Here is a 23,271-nt window from a genome sequence, read left to right as displayed (position 1 = left end):
CCCTTAGTAAGCCAGTTGACCCTCCTTGTCCGATTTAACGGCCTCTGGCTGAAATTTAGTCGAGCTATGGAAAAGTAATGCTACCGACGCTGCTTAGTGACCGCTGATCACCTATATATAAGGGGAAATTGTTTATGGCGTAGTCTAGTCTCTTCAGCCCTTTTTAAATGTGTCCCATGAAGAGCCACTATCTCGAAACTGTGGTCTGTGAGATATTTCCATACTTTTTGGCGCTTGTGAGGTGAGTTTAGACCCTTAGAATTCCATGATACTATGGAAATCACCATGTTTATCTGACCCTCTCCTCTCCCTTCTGTCATCTGAAACCTCATGTTCCTCACTGACCCCTGGAGTTCTAGTCGTTAGACCCGCCTATATCACCCCACTAGCGTGATCCACTCGACTCAAAATGCCTACCTGGCCTATATAGCTGTGAAGCCACCACCATTCCCAACCCCCCAACAAACATAGAAAAAGTAACCCCACCAATACCAACATCAGTGATTGTTGGATAGATGAAGAATTTCCGACTGTGCGGGTTGCAACCCGTCTGGGCATGTTGGTGAATGACTTGACCAGAGTCCCTATCCATGCCCGCCCAGAGTGTTCAAAAAGCTCGCCATCTCTAGTCAGTTCTCTGTGAGTATGCGCATTCTATCTTACTTGTGTTCAAGAACTTCTACTCTACCCTCCGGGAGTTTGTTAGTCATGCGTGTCTGACCATTTCCTAAAGTTACATTTCTCCCTTGGTCATTGTTCGAAGTTATAACCAGATCCCTCGGTCAGCTTGTCATTTATGACCTCCCTTTGTGCTTGCACTCCACTGCGCTTTCTCTGTACTGCCATGATCTGTTCCCGTCGATGTTCCTTGTGCTGTCTCGGCCACCACAGGGGGGAGGCCCATCAATTTTAGCCCTTCTGCAATCCTGGTGATATGTCACATCCGGTTATTATGTTCAAAACTCAGTCCGAATGGGTATGTCCATCTATATTTTACATGATCTTCCCGAAGCTTCGTGTTGATCAGCCTGAATTACTGTCTTCTCGCTAGAGTTGTCGGTGCCAGATCCTGGTAGACGGTGCAGCTGTGACCTTGGAATGAGATATTTCTCATTTTGCGGGTCTCCTGTAGAACCACTTCCTTCACCTTAAAGGAGTGAAATTTGGCCAGGATATCTCAAGTCCGTAGGTGCTCTTCGGTAATTGGCCCCCCCTACCCAATGTCCTCTTTCTAACTTAATCTTGAGCTGTTGCGGGCTGATGATTTCCGCAAAGAGACCCTCCAGGAAGGCCTTGAGATCTGGCCCTTCTGCCCCTTTCTCCAGGTCCGGAATCCGAATGTTATCCCTCAGTGCCCTGTTTTCTAAATCTTCGGATTTCCGCTGGGCTAAGTGTAGTTGACCCTGGAGATCTTGTAGTGTTTCTTGCGTGTCCGCCACCCACTTGTCCATCTCTTGGATCTGAGTGTCTAAGTCGACAACTCTCGCACCCAATTAATCGATGTCTTGCTGCAGCGTGGCATGCGTGCATTCAAATCTGTTTTAGGTTGCTCAATAGAGGCTTTAATGTCCTGGTTAATCTCGGCGCGTAGCTCCGTTTTAAATTCTCTCAAGGAGGCCATCAGGTCCTCCTTCGTAAGTGCCATTGTGTCCGTGGATCCGTCCTGCTCTGTTGGCTGTCACTTCTCTGCAGGCATAAAGAAGTTGGAGACCTTATTGTGCACCTTCTTCGACGGCATAGGGGGTGCACCACAGTTCCCTCCGCGCTTCTGCTTTTTTTTATTTTATTTTTTTAATTTTTTATTGAACATAGCAATGGATGATCAATGGTACAATGCATCTTTACAGTTTTCTTTTTCAATAATCATTTCAATGGTTAAACAAAAAAAAAAAAATAATAATAATAATAACTAAATAAATAAATAAATAGAGAAAAAGAGACATCTATACACATATATATATCAGACATGAGAATTAGTAAAAGGGGAAGAGATTCATCGAGCGCAACTAAAAAGGAATACAAATAACGATTTAATCAAGAAAGGTCTGTGCAAAATCCGCAATTTGTAAAGTGTCATTGCAAAAAAGTGCAAAAACCTGCAATAAAGTGCTACTGCATGTGCAAAAAACTATGATACAGCGATATCTAAAAGAAGTGCTAGTGCAGTTAAATGTATTGACCCTTTCTTTATCTTTATCCTTCTTTTGCTGCTCATCCCTCCTTCAGTTGTTCCAAATCCCCAAAATATTTCCAATTCCTTTCGAATCTCTTAATAGAACCTACTCTGCCCGCATATGCTTTTTCAAAAAGACAGGTTCTCCTCATCTTATTAAACCATTTTATAAGTGATGGAATTTCCCTTGATTTCCAGTTTTGTAATATTAAAGAGCGAGCGATCGCACATGATATAAATATAAATACCTCCTCCGATTTGTTGATATTGCTTCTATCCTTGCTTATGCCAAACAAGGCTACTTCTACCGTAGGCGGGAATGGTTTTCCAATGGCCAATTCAATTTGCGCAAATATCTCTTTCCAGAAAGACTCCAACATCGGGCAGGCAAAAAAAATATGATACCATCCTCCCTGGCCGTGTGCTAAACATCTAAAACACTTGTTTTCTGTTCCAGGAAACATTCTTTCCATAGCCTCAGGCGTATAATAGGCCAGCCAACGAGACAGAAAGGCCATCCTCTTATAGTTGGCAGCACGCAAGGATTTGTTTCCCAATAAACAGAGAGCCTCCCAATCTTCTGCTTGTCATGGATAGGAGTCACCTCTTCTTTCTCTCACCAGTTGGTCAGCGCTTACAGGTGGCAGTGGAAGCCCATAGGAATGATTGTGAAATTAATCTCAATTTGCGATTCGCAATTTGCTAATCGCAAATTGAGAATAATTTCAAGGGTGCAGGGGTGTCTCAAGGACACCCTGCTGCAACCCTGAAATGTACATGTGTGTGCATATGGCACACATAGATGCCCTATGGGCATGTGTGTGCGTCACATGCCACCTTCAAAAATGCCAAATTGTGCATTTTTAAAAGAATTCGCAAATTAACATCAACTACAAGTTGGTGTTAATTTGCGATTTCTTAACCAAAATTCGCAATTGAAAAATGCTACATACATAGCATTTAAGGAATCGCAAATTTTTGCGATTCCTTAATTTGCGAATTTTTGATGCATGCCAAAACATGCAAATAGACCGGTTGCGGTTCGCAAAGGCCGAAATGTGGCGAATTTCGGCCTTTGCGATTCGCAAACGGCTTGATACATCTAGGCCTTAGACACTTAGGGCCGACTAAGAGTTCAGTGGGAGTGTTACTCCCTCACAAGCATGACGGATAATACTATTTGGTGAGAATAAGTCCTCCTATTGACACTTGCTGATTTATTTTTCATCTCATATGAGAATTAGTTTTCGTGGTTGTACAACAGAAAGGAAGCAAAGGATCGTGATGAGCAAACTCATGTCACCTACAACTATAACAGGAGTTAAATGTCACAAGTGAATATCATATGTCTGCAAAAGTGTTCCGAGTCGATATTAAAGTGCACAAGGGATCAAAGATCAAAGAGCAGATTAAAATTGCACATCCAATTACGTCAAATAATATCTTTGATGTGAACAGTGGTTTAATCCTCATTTCACTTAGCAGTTAAAAGACTGAGGAAATTCAAGATTCAATGACCGCCTCACATCCTTCCTCGTCGCATTCCTTAATCATTGAGGAGAGGCCTTGCCTCCTTAAACCTGCAATGCCATCCAAGTTTCCAAACCAAAACTCTTCTTAAGATCCCTTACAGCGCCCTCTCCATGTCCCCAGGGACCCTGAAGGGTGTAGGCATCCAAATCACACCCTGTTGTGTTTTTTTCCTTCCGTCCTCAGACCAGTGACCCTGATATCCTGCATCTTCACATCTCCACTGTTTCTTTTTTGATTATTGCGAAGGTTACCAGGTATGTAGCAATGATGGAGGCAGCCTGATGCATCCCCATCCCTTATAGAAATAAGCTGCAGATCTAGGCACTAGATCACACCGCTGTAACCGTGCAACTAGAATTCCTTGTACAGGGTGTCCCTTCCTCTGTTCTCTCTGGGGCAAAGCAATGGGCATCTGTGAACTTGTGACGCAAAAGCCTGATGCCGATGCTGGAATGTCGGAAGCGCTATCCAGGCTGTCCTGGAGGTTGCCACGGACCATTGGGGGGAAGTAGTGGAAACCCATTTAGATATTATCAGCCTGAATGATTGCTAGCCATGATCTCCACACCTGGTGGTGATGCAAGGAATTCCAGGATGTCTTGCACCCTCTTTAACCCACTTTTGTGTGGGCCTTAGCGCTCTTCTGTTGTCCTTTTGAGAGTTGAAGTACTTGGTTTAACTCGGGACTGAAGTACTGAAGGTGCTGCTTTGGAGCCAGCAGAAGGGGAGTCCTTGTTCCATGGTAACCTTTTTTTTGCTTTTAGCTCACATTCTTCCTTAGTTGCAAGTAAGTCAGTTGGTATGTGACTCCAGTTGAAGGTATTTATGTCTGATGAAGTACATAGTTAAAGAAAGTGGCTCTGATGATTTTTTCTTGTTGAACCTTTTCTGACAAGTTTTCCTATAGTAATCGTGTTACCCAGTTTGACAAAACCAAGCACAAAAAAATCATTTTCTAAGACATATTTATCTCTTCTTTTTTTATTATCTAGAGAGAGAATTTTACTCCCACTTAACCCCTCCTTTTTTAAAGAGTTATTCCCTTAATATACCTCACCTCTCCTTCCCATTGTTTTCTATTCATTGGACTATTACCACATCACTTGACCCCTTTTTTTACTTGTACACCCTTCCCCATTCTCTCCCCATTTTACTCCCTACTATTCATTTACCTCCCCTACCCTTGACTTAGTTTCCCTGTCTTTTACCCTCACGCTTTATTCCATTTCTTCTTTAATATCCCCCCATTTAAGTCTCCCTATCTTTTTCCCTTACCAAGTTACGTTTCCCCTTTTTAATCCCCCTCCCTTTTCCCTACTACTCATACAACTTCTTGCTTTACCCCTTTTTTTATTAAATCTGACTTAAAAACAGCTCTAGCTGTCTTGTCAGCCTCATGTTACACAAATAAAACACAATATACAAATAATACATACATATAAGGGGGTCCCATTCAACACTCGTTCTCCAGTGGTGTGTCAAATGATATTCGCTCCCAACCCAGTAGAAGGTATCAATCAACAGACCAAAAGTTAATAATGGGAGAGGCACTCCTTTGCTCACAATACTCACAACAAATAGTTCAACTCAATCAACAGACCACCACACTCAGGCCATTCAGCCAATGGAAACCTTCACTTTGAGTGATTGCCCTTAACCCTTGCTCATGCAAACATACACCAAAAAAGTAGTTCCCTAATATTAGAAATTGTTAGACAATTGCACTTTGCAATGACCAATAGTCCCTTTGTATAGTAGGGTTAAACCAACAATTTTCATAACTCTAAAGACAAATGTTAATTCCTCACTATAAACCAGATTTGGGATATTTATTTATCGTACTGAAAACAAACACAAGTTATTAGAGTAGCTAAAATGTATATGTAGATCTTTAGGTTGAAACCACACCCCCTTCAGGTTTGTGATTGACATTCCAATCACTTGAAAGATCCCTCTAGTAACTACTTGCGGAACTACATCACCCCTATTGGAGTGTTGAACCAGCACTGTCTGTATGCAGAAAACACTCCTCACAACTCAAAGACAAATCTTACACCCATCGCAACATAAATAGCCAAAATAAGCTATCTAAATGTACTTGTGCTGACCAGTCCATAAAAAAAGTTCCTATAAATAGTAGGGTGTGGTCACAAATTATTTAAACAAAAAAAAATAGAAATGTTTTGATATCTGTAATTTTGACCCATCATACCTGACATACCCGCAGGTTGCCTGGAGGTGACTGCTGATCCACAGAGGCTGTTTGTTAGCTGACCGAGGGCGCTGTTGTTGTAGGACCTCGCCGCCGCCGCCAAACACGCCATCAGAGGCCGCGGAGCGGGAGGACCACAGCCCCCAGAATCCCTGGCGTGAATGCCACGCCCACCGACACGCGATCTTTGGCGCCCGGAGGCGCATTTAACATCTGCGCTTCCCCGGCAGAGCGGGGGACATACCTGACATACCCGCAGGTTGCCTGGAGGCGACTGCTGATCCACAGAGGCTGTTTGTTAGCTGACCGAGGGCGCTGTTGTTGTAGGACCTCGCCGCCGCCGCCAAACACGCCATCAGCGGCCGCGGAGCGGGAGGACCACAGCCCCCAGAATCCCTGGCGTGATTGCCACGCCCACCAACACGCGATCTTTGGCGCCCGGAGGCGCATTTAACATCGGCGCTTCCCCGGCAGAGCGGGGGACATACCTGACATACCCGCAGGTTGCCTGGAGGCGACTGCTGATCCACAGAGGCTGTTTGTTAGCTGACCGAGGGCGCTGTTGTTGTAGGACCTCGCCGCCGCCGCCAAACACGCCATCAGCGGCCGCGGAGCGGGAGGACCACAGCCCCCAGAATCCCTGGCGTGATTGCCACGCCCACCGACACGCGATCTTTGGAGCCCGGAGGCGCATTTAACATCGGCGCTTCCCCGGCAGAGCGGGGGACATACCTGACATACCCGCAGGTTGCCTGGAGGCGACTGCTGATCCACAGAGGCTGTTTGTTAGCTGACCGAGGGCGCTGTTGTTGTAGGACCTCGCCGCCGCCGCCAAACACGCCATCAGCGGCCGCGGAGCGGGAGGACCACAGCCCCCAGAATCCCTGGCGTGATTGCCACGCCCACCGACACGCGATCTTTGGCGCCTGGAGGCGCATTTAACATCGGCGCTTCCCCGGCAGAGCGGGGGACATACCTGACATACCCGCAGGTTGCCTGGAGGCGACTGCTGTTCCACAGAGGCTGTTTGTTAGCTGACCGAGGGCGCTGTTGTTGTAGGACCTCGCCGCCAAACACGCCATCAGCGGCCGCGGAGCGGGAGGACCACAGCCCCCAGAATCCCTGGCGTGATTGCCACGCCCACCGACACGCGATCTTTGGCGCCCGGAGGCGCATTTAACATCGGCGCTTCCCCGGCAGAGCGGGGGACATACCTGACATACCCGCAGGTTGCCTGGAGGCGACTGCTGATCCACAGAGGCTGTTTGTTAGCTGACCGAGGGCGCTGTTGTTGTAGGACCTCGCCGCCGCCGCCAAACACGCCATCAGCGGCCGCGGAGCGGGAGGACCACAGCCCCCAGAATCCCTGGCGTGATTGCCACGCCCACCGACACGCGATCTTTAGCGCCCGGAGGCGCATTTAACATCGGCGCTTCCCCGGCAGAGCGGGGGACATACCTGACATACCCGCAGGTTGCCTGGAGGCGACTGCTGATCCACAGAGGCTGTTTGTTAGCTGACCGAGGGCGCTGTTGTTGTAGGACCTCGCCGCCGCCGCCAAACACGCCATCAGCGGCCGCGGAGCGGGAGGACCACAGCCCCCAGAATCCCTGGCGTGATTGCCACGCCCACCGGCACGCGATCTTTGGCGCCCGGAGGCGCATTTAACATCGGCGCTTCCCCGGCAGAGCGGGGGACATACCTGACATACCCGCAGGTTGCCTGGAGGCGACTGCTGATCCACAGAGGCTGTTTGTTAGCTGACCGAGGGCGCTGTTGTTGTAGGACCTCGCCGCCGCCGCCAAACGCGCCATCAGCGGCCGCGGAGCGGGAGGACCACAGCCCCCAGAATCCCTGGCGTGATTGCCACGCCCACCGACACGCGATCTTTGGCGCCCGGAGGCGCATTTAACATCGGCGCTTCCCCCGCGTTGCGGGCCGCGCGCGGGCCGCGCCGGGCTAAGCCCGGGCAAAGGGCGGGCCCTCTGTGGCCCTCCGGGGACCGAGGAGCCGGGCCGGGGCCATACCCTCTTCGCCCTTATATTCGAGCAGCGTTCCATTATGTGAGTGAGAATCAGTTATTATTTTATGTTTACTTCTCGTATTAAGTTAGTATTCGTCTTTTAGCCAATATGACTACTAAAGTGGTGACTATGGACAATTTTCTCATCAAGAAGGTAGCGCAAATTAATAGCAATAGGAGGTCTTCATTGGGCCTGGAATACTCATCTGCTATTACTATTGCATCAGACCCACCGGTTACTGTTTCTGATAATTCTGTGGCTAAGGAACACTCGGTCCCTGCAGGCAAAGTAACTACTGTAACAGCCATGGTTCACGCAGGCCAGCATGATGAGATCCCTTGTGCTCCAGTTCCCACAGTGTTGGCCATTTCATCTACAGGTCTAAATGATCCTGCAAATAAAGAATCCCCTAGAAAATTCAAGAAAGCCCGAGTGAGACGGAGGGGGAAGCAAAGTAAGACAGGTTATAAAATTACACAGGGTGGGGGGAGCGTGCCTGAAACAACACCTTTATTGTATGAGCTGAGATCTTCAAATCTGGGAGAAGGGGGGGAGGCTATTTCACAGAGCCGACCCATAGATTCTGTGTTGCTTATAGATTTTTCTCAATCAGGGATCGCAGATAATACTGATAATTTTCCCCTTGATCCCACTACAATGAGTAAGCATCTTCTGTCTAGTACGCCAACTAGTTTATCACTACTAGATTCATCTACAGGGAATGATAATGAAAGGTTATCAGGATCACCAAAAATGCCCATTGAGGCATCTTCCAGGTCTTCTATTTCACCCCTCACTACAAGAACAAGTAAAAAAAAGGGGTGGGTGAGCCACTGTCTAATCGGCCCCAGAAGATAAGGAAAGGGGTGGTTCAGACCCCACAGCCACAAACTGGTCAAATCTTAGTAGGTGAAGAGGCCATGTTGGCTAAAATCCTTGAATTAATCAGGGGGGTGATGCAACCAATTCTAGAAAAGACTGACTTGATGTCCACACATTTGGACATCATAGAGAAAAAGGTTGAACAGAACTCCCTCCTTCTACATGACCTAATAAAAGGCCCGGGAAAAGCTAAGACAAATCTCGTAGTTAAGACTAACCCTCCCATAAAACCTAAAGCTGCAGAGCCCCTTATAACGCCAGCTCCTATAACCCCAGTAATCAAGACACCAGCACCTGTCTTAAAAAAGAAATTAGTGCAAGAAAAGGGAAGAGTGGATAGCCCAACGATTCTGCCATCAACTCCCACACTGCAACCGCCTGCAATCCAGCTGGCGGCCCCAGTAACTAAAGAACAAACTCAAAAACCTGGGGGATCTCAGAATCAGGGAGGTAGGAAAGACCCCTTAACAACTAACCCGAGAAATATGAATCCACCAGCTACTCCCGTAGAAAAAACATGCCACACTATAGACTTACCCCCAGATTCTGCCCCTTTTGTCATCGTAATGGCAGGGGTCCCAGAACTACCTGCAGGTAAATGGGAAGATCACGTTGCCTTACGGAACAAGGTTACATTCTGGCTCCGAGACAACAGACCGCTTCCTGCATCCATCAATGGAGAAATTCTAAGTGTAAGGCGTGCCCATTGGGTGGGAGTCAGACCTAAGGATAGAAGGGGGGATGTAATAGTCATCAATTTTAAGGATTATAGGGCCGTGAGGCACATTGGAGATTGGTTCGATGCCAGTAGCAGCGATGCCATCTCCACACATCTTTTATCCTACTTCTATCCCTACGCTCCATCTAAAGACTATAACAAACAGGGTCGGAATAGGCAGCTATTTAAAAAAACACCATACCGACCGCGGGGTTTTAGAAAAATGGGACCATGGGATATGCCCGGTTTAATGGGGCCACCACCTTCGATGGGTTATCCTGCTTATGCAAATGCTCAGGACCCCCATAATCATATACAAAGGGCGGGGGAGTTCTATCCCAGATACCAGGTAATAGATTACCAATACCCCCCTATAAATAGCCAATATCCATCATATCCCGAGCCCAACCATCTGCAAGGGAGACCATGGATTAACAGAGAGTTCCACCCACCCATGTACAATCTACCTATCCAAAATCGCTTCCAGATTTTTAGTGGTCTGGACGGGGTAGATTGACAACAAGCTCAGACATCTCAAGAAATTCTGGTTGGGATTAAGGTTCTTCCTCCAGTTAATCACTCCTCTATTAAGGAGTTGGTTCCCCCTGAAAGTACTGAGATTTTGTGCGGCCATCCCCAAGATCAGCCAACCTTACAAAAGGCCCCTAGCACTGACAGTTTGTCACCATGTAACAGTAACATCCTGGAACAGATGCAATCCCCCATAGTTGATATCAATAACAGGGGAGGGGAACAGGTAGGGGAAGGCCTGATCCAGAAAGATAATGATTCATGTGCACTGTTGTACTGGAATATAGCAGGGTTTAGGCAAAAAATCACAAATCCAGCATGGGAGTCAGTAATAGACGGTCAGGATATAGTGGCCTTGCAGGAAACTTGGATACAGGAATCAATCCATGTAAATGGCTATAGAACCTTTTTTACACCAGCAGTTGGAGGTCATTTTGGAAGAGCTAAGGGTGGGTTGACAACGCTTGTTTCAAATCAACTTAAAATTAAACAAGCTCACTGTCATTTAAATTCCTGTTACTTCCAAATCATAACTTTACGGAATTATAAAGGAGCTGTGGTATTAATTATTAATTTTTATAATAATGTCCCGAGAGATGATATTCTGGTCGTAATGAAGCAGCTTAAAGATGAAATTCAGTTAGAGGTAGATAGAAATGAAAGGGAGCTGATAATTATATGGGGGGGGGATTTTAATTGTTCATTATGTACTAAAAGGAATCAGGGCCTATGTGGCCTAGTGACAGAAAGAGACATGCACTTAACACACTTTGAACATACCCTGATGGGGGATTTACTTAATGAATTATTATTCATGTTTGATTTGGGGTTCGCCAATGAATCTGTCCCAGAACCCACACCGTTTGCTCCGACTTTTGTTGGGAGAGGCTTATCGACAACTATTGATTTTATTATTACCTCCAGTAACCTCAATCATAGACTTCTGGGGGTTACGAATATCCAATTACCCATAAGTGACCACCTTCCACAATCTCTTAAGGTAGCATATTTGTTCCCAGACCCATCGACGGCCGCGTCTCTAGTAGAGACAGCGGTTGATGTTGTCCTTGGGAGACAAAATGGGTACACACTAAAATGGAGTAAAGTAATCCCCACAACCTTTTTTGAGAAACTCTGGGAGGCGTGCTCAAATAATTTTAGGATTTGCCTAAGTGACAGCTCCACTAACGATCAAATTATTGAGCACTTTGGAACAATAGCTGCAAACATAAAGAGTAGCCTAAGGGTGGAGGCAAAACGCAGAGCCAAGGGGCCCAAGAGCTGGTTTAATACTGCATGTACAAGGGCTTTGAAAAACCTAAAACATGCAGTACACAGATCCCCTAGGGATAAAAATGAAATAAGAGAGTGTAGGAACACATATACTCAGGCCCTGAGAGCAAGGAAAACCGCGTTGAATAAGGATGCATTAGATTCCCTTTGTGAGGCCTCGCAATCTAAAGATTCCGCTGCATTTTGGAAAGCAATAAACACCCCTTTCCCTTATGAAACTCACACGGCGCGAATCGAGATTGCGATAGACGAGGACAAATGGGTAGACCATTTTTCAAACCTTTACAAAGCACAGGAAGACATCCATGGTGGGGGTCTTAACTCTAGCCTGGATGTACAACAGAGTTACAACCTGGTTATAACAATTGATGAAGTGCTTTTAGCCTTGGGATCTACTAAGTGCGGTAAGGCTGCCGGACCCGATGGGATTCCGGCAGACCTATTTAAAGCTAATACTGAAATCTGGGGGCCAATGCTAGTACAACTTTTTAATGCAGCTCTTTCACTGGGTCTGAAAGAATCTTGGTTTACCTCAGTCATTGTTCCCATCTACAAGAAGGGGGATAGGAATAGCTGTGCCTGTTACAGACCAATCTCCCTTCTTGATTCTTCAGTAAAAATCTTAGGACGTGTTGTGTTGGCAAGACTCCAAAGCTGGGCAGAGGAAAATGATATTATTAGTGATTTGCAATTTGGTTTTCAAAAAGGGATAGGTGCAATTGAGCAAGGGTTAAACCTAATGCTTTTGCAGCATAAATATATAAGGATCAAATCTGAACGCTTGTATTTTACTTTTGTCGACCTTTCTTCAGCGTTCGACTGTGTATCACACTCAAAATTGTGGGATATAATGAAAGGTTTGGGAGTGGACAATAACATCATCTGTTTTTTGAGGGAACTCTACAGTGGAGCCACAGCCTCTGTTCGCTACGGCAGGGGAGGAGAATGCTCCAGACAATTTAGTGTAGGCCGTGGAGTGCGGCAAGGTTGCGTATTGGCACCTTTTCTGTTCCTCTTATATATTAATGGGCTCGAGCGTCATCTGCTGCAGGAGTGTAGGGATATGCCCAGGGTGGGGAGGAGGGAAATCCCTGCGCTCATGTATGCGGATGACGCAGTACTCATGGCACGCACTCCACGTGCCCTGCAGAAACTAGTAGTTAGTTTTGAGAAATTTATGTTGAACCTGGACCTACTAGTAAACTGTAGCAAGACCTTCACAATGAATTGTGGCCTAAAACCAGGTAAACTAATGAAGCGTATTTTCTTAAATAATGTGCCGCTGGATAACACCCCAACCTTCTCTTATTTGGGCATTTTATTCCATGAGTCAGGTTCCTGGACAAGCGCTATTAAGGCTAGAACTCTTTTATTTATGAAAACGATCATGGCTCTACAGAATTTTGTTAGAAAATTGGGCAGGAAACCGATAAAAGAAATGTTAACCATCTATAAAGCTACATGCTTGTCCGTGGCTATGTATGGCTCAGGTCTGTGGGGACATGCAAATGTTGACCAAATCCAGCTGGTAGAGAACAAATTTCTGAGGGGAGTTCTAGCAGTTCCACAGTGTGCTGCCACTTTTAATTGTCACGCTGAACTTGGCCAACCCTACATAATGGATATTATCAGAATTCAACCTATCCTATTGTGGCACAGGGTATGGACTACTAACGAATGCGTTATGAATCGGGCCCTGCTACGTGACACCCTCAGTTTGGACCATGCGGACAGAATGGAATGGCTGGGATATGTTAAGCACTTTTTGACCGAGATTGGTTTACATTCATATTTCTCGGACCCATCCACAATGGACACTATTCCCAGGAAGACACTAAAAACCATCTGCCTGAACCACTTGCTGGATAAGAGGAAGAGAGTCGAAATCTTGAAACCCACAGTACACTCTCACCTTTCTACCCTCTGTGAGACTAACACTGTACAGCCATATTTATCCCTGTCCATGACTAATTATGATCGTTTTCTTTTAACCCGTTTTAGATTTTGTATATATTTTAGATTAGTGTCTTTTCCATCCATGAACTCATGGAATCACATTTTGCCCGCTTGTTTGTGTGACGGCACGTCACAACAATCTGATATACATATCCTTTTTTTCTGCAAATTTTATACTGCTATACGTAGGAAAATCATAGTCCCTTTTTTAAAAAACATTAATTTAACCAGATGCCGCCCAGCTTTTTTAGAAGTACAGAAAATGGACACGATTTTAACCGTTACTGTGATTTTAAATTATTTAAAAACTGTTTTTAAATTTAGGAAACAAATTCAAACTGAAACATCCTAGACTCCCTATCGACCTACCTCACTGTACTACTATTTATGAGAAGTAATTATTGTAACTGCTGTAATCATTGTATTTTGTTTATATGTTTTGTTACTTTTATGGTTACTTGCTTTTTAACCGAATAAAGTTTATTGAACTGAACTGACCCATCATTAAAAATCAGCTATGGCAAATAATTATTCCTATGGAAAACAAGTACAAATAATAAAAATAGCAAAAGTGTGTGTGCAAAGTTCTATACGACACCCCCCCTGGGGTGCATGTCATTGGAAGCAGTTGCTTCTGACTTGAGCAGGACGTCAATTAACAACAAGTGCAAGTTCAGTATCATGTAAGAATGTTAATGCTTTTGCATTTGACTTGTGAGGGACACCTTGTAAGAACTTGTGGAACTGCTGCTTCATGAAAGAATTTCAAGTCTTTTGCATTCGACGTTGATGGACACCTAGTGACTACTGGTTGAACTACGGCCTCATGTAAGAATTTCAATGCATTTGCATTTTACTTTTGAAGGACACCTAGTAACAGTGGAACTGCAGCTTAATTAAACAATTATATAGAAAAAATAAATATATATTTATATATATACATACTTACATAAATATACACATACATATGTGTGTGTATATGGCATCTACGATTTCAGCTTGCTTACTTGCACATAATTGCTTTATTTGCACATTATAATGACAAACAGTATACCTTAGAGTCAGACCAATGATAATTTGCACACAATAGTATGCAAATCTGCACTCTCGAGAACAGGCAGTTTCGGCAGCTATTACTTTAACTTGCACGTTTTGCACATATTGCGATATTTGCACAATATAACGAAAAATACTAGACCTTAAGGTCTGACAATTGCAGGTTTGCATATAACTATATGCGAGGTATGTGCCTGAGAATAAGCAGCTGTTGTCATCACTATGCGTATTGTGCACACATAGAATAAGCAAATGGGGGTTGTGAGTGGCAAATTAGTAATACAGAGTCTGAAGGGTGCCCATACATGATTTTGCGGCTCAACAGTTGCAATGTAGAAAATTATAGAACTTGCTCTTTCACACTGAGTCTCTCTACAAATTTTACAACCCATAGAACATCAGTGAGAACTCACAGTCGCAGACACATACATCTGTCACCAGCACATTATTACCCATATAAACAGTGACTAGTCAAGTCACAGCGCACTCGCCTTACCACATGTACATTGAGCGAGGAGAAACAAAGTAATACCAGTAACATCCAGCAATGGGACAATATCTAGTGCGCGCTGACAGATGGTGATCAGTGACTATCCAAACCAACAACACCCAGATAGAATAAAGAAACTTATGGAATAACATCATTGCATTTAACTATTGAAACACTCCGACTGGGCTTAGTTTTGTGGGACAATAAAGTTCACTGAAGGAAAAAGGTAAAAAGTAAAAAAATGAAAAATGAAAAAAGACTGTAACAGGTAAGAAATACATGTCCCGTAGTGGATGTGTTAATTATATACACTTAATCACAGTGCTATTAGGGTACCAGAGCATGTATTCTAAAGCTGCTACTGTAATTAACGAATATGTTTGAAAAAATGAAAATGAACGAACTAGCAATGAACTTTCCTTGAGATGTATAGTCTTTTCTCTATGTCATGGGGTAGTGGGAACACACTTAAATGCATTTTTGGAATTTGGCTCTTTGTGAGATCAAGGCAGGAGATCCTGCCGAAACGTGTCATAGCCCTCAGAATATGCTAATAAAATAATTTGGAGCAAGATACCTTGATCGCTGTGTTGTATTCCGGTGCCTGAAGGAAACACACTGTTTTTTGTTTAGATATATACATATATATTATGGCGGCAAAACTGCAGAAAATAAAATAATTTGCACTAATCTCAACTGGTTTGTGTCTGTAAATGCAGGGAAAAGAGGCGAGGACTTTGCCACTGCTCACTTGCGGAGTATTGGATATATATCTATATAAACAGTAGAAGGCACATGACTTAACCAATGATTGCTAGAATCCATATATACTAGGTTGTGATATTGATTCATCATCATATACCAACATGACATGTTTACTCATCCTATTGAAATCAAGCATGATTTGTTAGAGTAGCAGAAGTGGATACATATATTATTATGTTGAATCCACAACCCCTCAACTTTGTAGAGGACATCTGAAGCCAAACGTTAACCACCTGGTCTCCATGCATCACCACCACAACCATCATGGCATCCATCCACTCCGAAGCGCCCACCGGCCCCTCCCCCATCATATCTTCAACCTCAGAGCCAACCCAATCAGCACAAAGTGCACCAGCATTTTCAAAACTTCCATCTCCACAGTTACCTTCCTAGATGGATGGAAACACTCAGAGGTCAAACACCTCCTTGCAATCTAAAACATTACCGACCAATCTACCTGCTCCCCTACCCAGCCAAAGTACTTGAGAAAGCCTTCAATCAACACCTCACCAAACACCCTCACAATAAGGATTCCGTTCCAACTACAGCACCACGACGTGCTGATTGCTGCCACAGATGACATCATCAGAACACTCCTCGACCATGAGGAAACTGTGGCACTGATCCATCACAACATTTTTACTGCGTTCAACACTATCTACCACCACACCTTCATCGACAAACTCCACAACGTTGGCATACAGCAAAACGCCCATATGTGAATCGGTTCTTTCCTTTCAGGACGCACGCAGAGCATCTGACTGCTCATCTTCCCCGCCACACACAAGGACATCTGATGCAGCGTACCCAAAGGGTCATCCCTCAGCCCCACCCTGTTCAACATCTACATGTCCTTCCTCGCAGGCGTCATCCGATCCCACGGTCTCAACATAATCTCCTTGATAACGACACTCAATCGATACTCTTGCTCACCGAGGACCCCTCCAACGCCCAAAACGCCTTCTGCAATGCCATGACCAATGTAGCCAAATGGATGAGAGACAGCTGCCTCAAACACGACTCAGACAAAACAGAAGTAATGATAGTGGCCAACAGAACTCGGACCAACTCTCACACCAACAGACCACGCATGCAGCCTCTGCATCATCCACGAGAGCCTACAGACCATGAAATGACAAGTAAACACAGTCATCTCATCTTGCTTCCACACTTTTGCAGACTCTGAAGAATCTTCAGATGGATCCCAATCAAATCCAGGAAGACCGTCACACAAGCTCTGGCTACCAGCCGCCTCAATTACGGCAACGCTTTCTACACCGGAATTTCCTCCCAACTCCTCAGAAGACTCCAGACCACACAGAACACAGCAGCCAGACACATCCTCAACCTCGCTAAACAGACCTGCATCATCCCTTATCTAAGAAACCTCCATTGGCTCCCCATCCAGAAGAGATACCAGTACTAGATTTGCACGCACCCACACAAAGCCCTACACATTCAAGGACTATCCTACATCAACGATTGACTGAACATCCCCCTGTCCTCAAGACACCTGCACTCCAACTCAATCGCCCTCGCACACACCACCCGCATCCATCGCAGTCACAGTGGAGCCGCTCCTTCTCCTACATCGCTGGCAAGACCTGGAATGACCTGCCCCTCCACCTCTTAACTGCACCCTCCCTAGCCTTCTTCAGCACCATTAGCACCCAGAGACCACTAGGGGTGACAGTGCTGCACTATAAACATGCTGAATGATTGATTGACTGATTGAAGCAGCTACATCTTACTCAGGGGATAATTTAGAAACAACATGAGTTATTGCAGGTTGGTGACATATTTGTTAAGCAGCTGTTTCTGACTTGCGAGGAACACCTAGTCAAGTTCTGAAGGACTGAAGTCTTGTTAAAGACGTCACACAGTTTTTTCTGATTCACACAGGACATCTAATATTTACTTGAGTTACTGCAGCTATGCGAAAGGCCAGACCGATTGGCTTTGGCAATACTTGTTAACTTGTACTTTTAGGACTTATGCCTACACCACTACAATTCTCCATCCTATACCCTCTCCTCCTTCTACTTCCCCTTCCTTTTGTTTTATAGCCATACGTCTTGTACCCTCCAGCTTTACCCCTATTTTAAATGTGACTTTTATTGTATCCGGCTACCACATCTATGTTTTCCCCATCCTAAACACCTCAAATTCTTACCTTCATGCCATTCTCTTTATAACATACAACTTTTCCATGAAAACATACTATTTTCGTGGAAAAGCTTTTTGTCATTTTGGCATTTCTCTAACATAGTTTTGTGAGCCGGATTTAATCAGGAGGACTTTCTTCATGTTTGAAGATCGTCAAAATGAGGATTTTGTTGTGCCACAGTGTTGTTGAGTTGGTAGTATCCCTTTCTGTGTCCAGTACACTTTGAACATCTGCTGTGCTGGTGTGAAAAGTATGTTTGTTTTGTAGTTAATGTGGATGTATGGGGACACCTGGAGACAGAAACAGTGTCCTGTAATGTGCTGCTTTGAAATCAAGCGCTTTCTCCTCTGGGATATGGATACCTATAGTTGTTCAGCTTTGTTCAAAGCTGCCTGGACCTTCTAGAATCGATTTGGCTTATTGGTCAGCCTGCCCCTTGGTGGCTTGGCTGCCAAGTGTTTGTTCTGAACTTGTAGGCCTCTGGTGGTCTCTCTTCTCCAAGCAGTCCTCTGGCTGCTGGATCATGAGATGTCTCCCATTTACAACTTTGTTGCTACCTTACACTGAGTGCTTGCAAGGCATGGTTCTGTTGGGTCCTCTATCCTTATGCCCACTTAATGTTGTGCAGCTGTGGTGTGTGCTGCAGCTGCACATTTAGGGGTCTTTCATTTCAAAGACTGGAAGATCTTTGGCCTTTTCCCTTTCTTGGATTTTCTTTTATTATGTTTCTCTGCTCGTGATTCTGGTATGTTGACCAGGCGGTGGCTGAGGTCCAATGTACACTGGTGTGCCGAGTTGACAATGCACGGTGAGATAGATATCTAGCGATTAAGGAAATTCTTATATTATAGAGAATTAAATAATGGCCATAGTTTAGCTATATTAGCCATAAGGTTGGATTTTTAACATCTGTATAATTAATATCTTTATCTGTCTTTATACACCATGGCATTTATGAGGCATTTGATAAAACTATATTCTCTATTATCGTACTCACCATAAGGTGTTGTGAAGGATAAGAAATAAATTGCTGCCTTCTTTATATGTGTTACAGAGCTAGGACCCTATCAATTTACCGGTCCAGCCTATACCGTCAGAGCTTAAGTTGAGGTCATCAATATATAGAGTGTGGTTTAATTTTATTGTAAGTATTTCAGTTTTTTTATTTATACATGACCCTGTGATTATCAGCTATGTGAAACCAATGAAGGAATTTAAACCTGAATAGTATTTGCTGAAAACAGAAATATGTATCGTTTATTCTGTGAAATAATTCATTTTATGTATTATAAATGAGCCTTTATCAATTTTATAATCGTTTCCCCATGTCCACCCTTTCTCCGCCCCTCCGCTTCCCCTTCCAATTGATCAATATGTCCAAAAGTGTGGGTACTCTCTAAATGAACATCAATATGTTTTATCTTTATAGGTTTTGGACAACAACACGAAATGTATTGTATTGATTTGGCAGCTATTAGCTTTTGATTGTTCAATTAATACATTAAATATTTTTAGTAGGCTTTGAAGTGTACTTGTATATGTAATATTGTGATTGATTAATTTGGTAATTTTTTTATACATGTTTCCGATTATTGTATGTACAAAATTTGTGGCTCCTGAAGAAGGCGTGTCCTACGCCGAAACGCGCGTCAACTCCATTCGCCACAGACTGTTGGGTTTCTATGGTTTGAAACCTTCAAATGTGTATAAATTGCTTTTTTTTATGTATGGATTATGTTTTAATTCTTTTTATTGCTATAGGGCAACTATTGTACCATAAATTGTATGATTTTTTAATATGTTTATTAAACCGACATTTTAACTTTAGTTTGCTTTTGCTGTCATTCATGCTGGTTGTTCTCCATATTGTTACTGCCTAGGAGTTTTTTCACATGCATTGCAGACAGGCCATTCTAACTGTGACTTGGCAAATATGTGGTCCTTTCCTGCTTTACTGTCAGTTCTCTCTGGTTTTCGTTCAGTGGCTCAGACCATGAGAGAATTGAATATGCTCTACCTTTGGCAGCCCTGGAGATGCTAGGTGAGGTTCTCCCAATCGTCACATTTGTATCTCACTCATACCTGTTGCAGTATTGGGTGGTTGCAGGAGCTACTACCCCAGAGTAGTACACATATTTTCTTTTCCATCTACAGTTTGTGTTTTTTTTCTGTGCTAGCCCTGACCTCCTCAATTTAAGTTGCTGCTTCAAGCCACTCCATGGCCCCTCTGGTCTGGGTTTATGTAGCAACTGCCATATCTCATTATCTCACCTTGTGGGTGACCTGAGCCTGGCTGATACATGTGCACTAGCAGATTGTCAGTCTGCAGCATATGTTCTCTGTAGTCAGTCATGTGCCTTGCTCCCTGACTGTCTGTCAAAGTCATCCTATGGACTCTGCCATCTGACGTCCACTACATAATCAGGCCCAGGCAATATAAGCTTCCCTCTGTCAAGCTGTGGAATACTTGGGGGCCTTGTCACACCCGTCTTCATCAGTCACTGGGTATTCCCAAATCGTATGACTATTTGAAAGGTGATTGCCTTTTCATTTCGTTTTTTTTTTGCAGATCATACTCCATGATAAGTTTAGTAGTTGGTTGACATCTTTGATTTCCCTTGCACACAGTTGGGCTTAGTTGGTCCTTCCTGGCTCATCCTACAGTGAACGTGGGGGCATCTGTACCCAGAGTTGGTGGTGCTTCTGTTTCAGACATTTGCAGAGTCATCACTTGCACATCACATTGCACCTTTGTTTCTCACAACCCACTCAGCATCAATCTTCAGTGGAGATGAAAGACTCCAGGTTATTTTTTACACAACTTTCCATAATTGCCAGTAACCAATTACACACATCAGCACACAGCTCAATTAGAAAGAGCCTTACCTAGGAAAATCCGACACGTGCAAAGAGCCCACCACTCAAACACCTCAGGGCGATTATGTACATATTATAAGAATACACAAATACAAAGTCACATTTTTGTAAATCGTGTTGCTTTCATCCGTTGATTACAAATTACCAAGTCCATGCTGTATGTGACAATCTATTGATTATTATAACATTTTCATCAATGTAATTTGCAGGGAAAAAACACGAGATTGAGGCATAAAATGTCAGTGTGAGAGTTGAGAGCAGATCGACAGCAAAGAGAAGTTTGTGAACGATGGAGGAGTCAGCCAAGTTTAAAACTGTCTAGTTAGAGGACGTATTGATAAAGAGGAGAGTATTTTAAGGTTTGGGGTAATTATTTATTACTGCTTTAATTACAGTATATTCTGCAGCGCTCGGGGAAACTTCAAAAGCAATGGGAGAACATTTACACTTGCCCATGATTCATGAATTCTGGTTTCGTGTTAGACTAGACAGTGGAGAGGGTCGGGTGGAAGGACGAGGAGTGGGTTTGAGGAAGGCCTGTGTTCTATCCCAAAGGTCAAGATTAAAGTAGTCAGTTTTAGGAGGGGTTGGGCAGATTGTTCTCGATAGTGGAGCTAAACTAAGAGAAACATATCTTCCTCCTTTCCTTGGGGATGGTAAGCATCATTTTGATTCCTGCGGTGGTGATGCAGATTTCATCCATGAAGACTCATTTTTCGGTCACGTTGCCGGTTGTGGCCTTGTATTTAACTCAGGCTTTAAGAGGGTTTAGTGAGGAGAAAATAAAGTCACCCTTGGGTCGGGCATTGCAGCCACAATCTGAGATAGGATGCGTGCCTGCACTGGGGGGTGAACTTTCTGGATCAGGGGAAAGATTTTAGTCCTGCAGAGAAGGCTCATCCATTGGTAAGATTTGTGGATTTGTTCATGTTTTTTGATTGAGCGGCAGGAGTCAATGCATGAATTATTGGAAATGGTGCTGTATCACTTTTCCTGGAGCTAGAGAAGTCTACCGTCTTTGGTTAACGCGTGCCTCAGCTTAGGAGAATAAAATTAGTCTCAGTTGAAATCATTTTCAGATATCTCAGGTGTTGGTGTTGGCTGTCAACTGCTCACAATTCATTAAAATACAAGTGAGTATTGTTAGTGGGTTGCTGTAGGCTGATCTGCTTTCAGCCCTAATTGGCTACATGTATGTGATAAATATCACTGGTGAAAGGATGAAGCCTTGAAGGGGTTAGAGACGAAGACATTTAAACAAGCCCATCTGAAAGCATTACTGTCTGTTTGCCAGGATAGGGTCAACCCAGGTAAGGAAGGAATTGGAGATACCTTTGTTGGGGGAGAGGATGTGTAGTATAGGTTAATGGTGAACATTATCAAAGGACGGTATGAGGTTGATAAGTACCAGGGGCAGTGATCATCTTTGTGGATGCAGCCCATTATCACGGCATTGTACAACTTTGCAATGACCGGTATGGTCTCAGAGTTGGAGTGCCAAAGCTATTTTAATGACATTACAAAGAAAGTGGAAGCAGGTGATGCGCAAGCTCATCCGTCCATTTTTGAGTAGTGGTACGATCACTGGCCTCTTTTAAGGGAGGACAGGAAGGTAGGGATGATGAAAAGTGTTTGAGGACTTGATGAAGATTGATCAGACTATTTCATCATCACCTCAGTAGATAGCATTGAGAGATTCAAGAATGCGGACTAGATCAGTAGAGGTGAGACGATGGAAGGAGTGTCACCGAAGGATGGTGCATGGGGGAAAATCAAGGAGTGTTGCGGTGTAGGGTTTAAAGATTGATGCTTTTGCTTAAGGTATGTACGTTCTTTACCAAAAAGAGGTTATTGTGATTAGTTTCTCAGCAGCATACTGGATGACAAGAGGAGGAAGTGGGCTACAGAGTGATTGAATGACTTGTATAGAGCCTTGATTTCATTTTTTACCTTTTGGTTGGTTTTGGAATAATAACCAGCTTCAGTTTTACAGTCGAGTGGTGTTCACAATAAAAATGGCAAACTATTCTTTCAGATCAACAGGAAGGCTTGGTAAGTCGCCTGTAACTATACCTGGTGAGGATGTAAGGCGAGAAGGATGCAGGGTTGTCTTGTTCTGAAAACAAGGGCATGGTCCCGCCCATGATTCGAAAGCGGAAATATAAAACCGCAAGCACCTGCACAAGTGAGGAACAAATATGGCATTCAGTTACGAAAAGGTTGCATTATGTATTAAATTACAGGAAATTCAGCCCTGACAATGATTCTTTCAGAAGCAAAACAAAATTGTTCAACACATACCTACACCTGTGTGAAAGGAATGCAGGCCTGAATCAATCCAAGGGCAGTTTGGAGAGAATAGGCCAGGTGAAGTACAATTTGCATTTGGGATCCTCGTTTATAAATGACTTCAGAAACACACCTCTAAACAAACCTGTGATAACGCATGTTCTCCTTAGTACAATGCTCTGTAAGCAGTTTAGACTGTGAGTGGCCCTTCTAGGGGATGGCAGCCGGTCCCTAAGGGGGCGTGTTGATGTGCAAGCATTTTGTAATGGAGCGGCTTGCTGGGTAAAAGGGGCGCACTATGCCTG

General features: G+C 44.1%; 1 protein-coding gene across 1 annotated transcript in view; it reads right to left on the bottom strand.

Moving 5' to 3' along the window:
• Positions 1-23,271, bottom strand: part of TMTC1 (transmembrane O-mannosyltransferase targeting cadherins 1) — a 1,524,654-nt gene that overhangs the window by 917,145 nt on the left and 584,238 nt on the right. Inside the window, exon 7 of the mRNA XM_086952798.1 lies at positions 22,751-22,854. Within this exon, the coding sequence (XP_086808924.1) occupies positions 22,751-22,854 (104 nt within the window). The remainder of the gene's footprint in view (positions 1-22,750; positions 22,855-23,271) is intronic.

This window comes from Lissotriton vulgaris, chromosome 1_2, assembly GCF_964263255.1.
Source record: "Lissotriton vulgaris chromosome 1_2, aLisVul1.2, whole genome shotgun sequence".
Lineage (NCBI taxonomy): Eukaryota > Metazoa > Chordata > Amphibia > Caudata > Salamandridae > Lissotriton > Lissotriton vulgaris.
Note: the sequence above shows the minus strand (reverse complement) of the source record. Positions and strands in the feature narration are given on the sequence as shown.